This window comes from Acanthamoeba castellanii, assembly GCF_000313135.1.
Source record: "Acanthamoeba castellanii str. Neff unplaced genomic scaffold scf7180000084638, whole genome shotgun sequence".
NCBI lineage: Eukaryota > Discosea > Longamoebia > Acanthamoebidae > Acanthamoeba > Acanthamoeba castellanii.
In genome coordinates, this window is record NW_004457599.1 from 21,761 (window position 1) to 22,677 (window position 917).

Below are 917 nucleotides of genomic sequence, written 5' to 3' on the forward strand. Positions count from 1 at the left end.
CGGTCTTCTTGTACTTGTCGATGAGCGACCTGAACTCCTCGATCTGCAGGTGATTGTCCTTGTTCAAGTCGGCCTCCTTGAAGAGGTCGTTAAGCTTGCCGAGCATCGCCTCTTGGGCGATCGTGGCGCAGTCGCCCAGAGCGTAGATACCATCAGCACCCTGCGCATACACGACACACAACTTCAGTGCGCAGTCCTATAGGACACGCGACGTTCAGCAGAGGGTGTGTGACCTTGACTCGCAGGAACTGGTCGGTCAGCAGGGCTCGTCGGTTGGTCTGGATGTCCTGCGGCAGCTTCTCCCGGATCTTGTTGATCAGCGGCGAGGTGCCGATACCGGTCGACCAGATGCACAGACCGTACGGGATGTGCTGGGTCTCCTTGGTGTCGGTCTTGGGACATAAGAAGAAGATGAAGAAGAAGGTGAGCATCATGACAGGCACCAGTGGTGGGCTGGGGGATGAAAGGGCCTACCCTCTGAATGATCACATCACCGGGCTTGACCGCGACCACGCGCGACTTCGTTCGGATGTCAATGTTGGTATTCTTGAAGTGAGACGTGGTGTCTAGATACGAGAACGAGACGTAAGTCATGGAAGAGGAACAAACCGACGCATTCAATTCGGGTTTTTCTAGGGGAGATGGTACGTACAAGTGGAAATCTTGGCATCGTAAGTGCTGAGGATGTGGTCCATCAGCTCGACCAGGGTGATCGACACGTGAGGCTCCAGCTTGGGGAACCACTTGTGCACGTTGCTCTGCACAAAGTCTGCGCGAACACAAAAAGGCGGGAACATCAGCTTCATGGTCCACGGGAATTTGTGTGGTGCAGTGGAGTGCGGCGTACCCCTGAGCTCGGCCGCAGCCTCCACGCCAGTGGGACCACCTCCGACCACAACGAAGTGAAGAAGTCTCTT

At 55.8% G+C, this 917-nt stretch overlaps 1 protein-coding gene across 1 annotated transcript in view; it reads right to left on the reverse strand.

Annotated features, from left to right (window-relative positions):
• The window catches only part of ACA1_343310 (NADH dehydrogenase, extrinsic, putative), a gene marked incomplete at both ends in the record, with an annotated part of 2,826 nt that overhangs the window by 590 nt on the left and 1,319 nt on the right, over positions 1 to 917 (reverse strand). Inside the window, 5 exons of the mRNA XM_004347199.1 lie at positions 15 to 160; positions 234 to 392; positions 475 to 566; positions 653 to 769; positions 848 to 886. Coding sequence (XP_004347249.1) covers positions 15 to 160; positions 234 to 392; positions 475 to 566; positions 653 to 769; positions 848 to 886 — 553 coding nt within the window. The remainder of the gene's footprint in view (positions 1 to 14; positions 161 to 233; positions 393 to 474; positions 567 to 652; positions 770 to 847; positions 887 to 917) is intronic.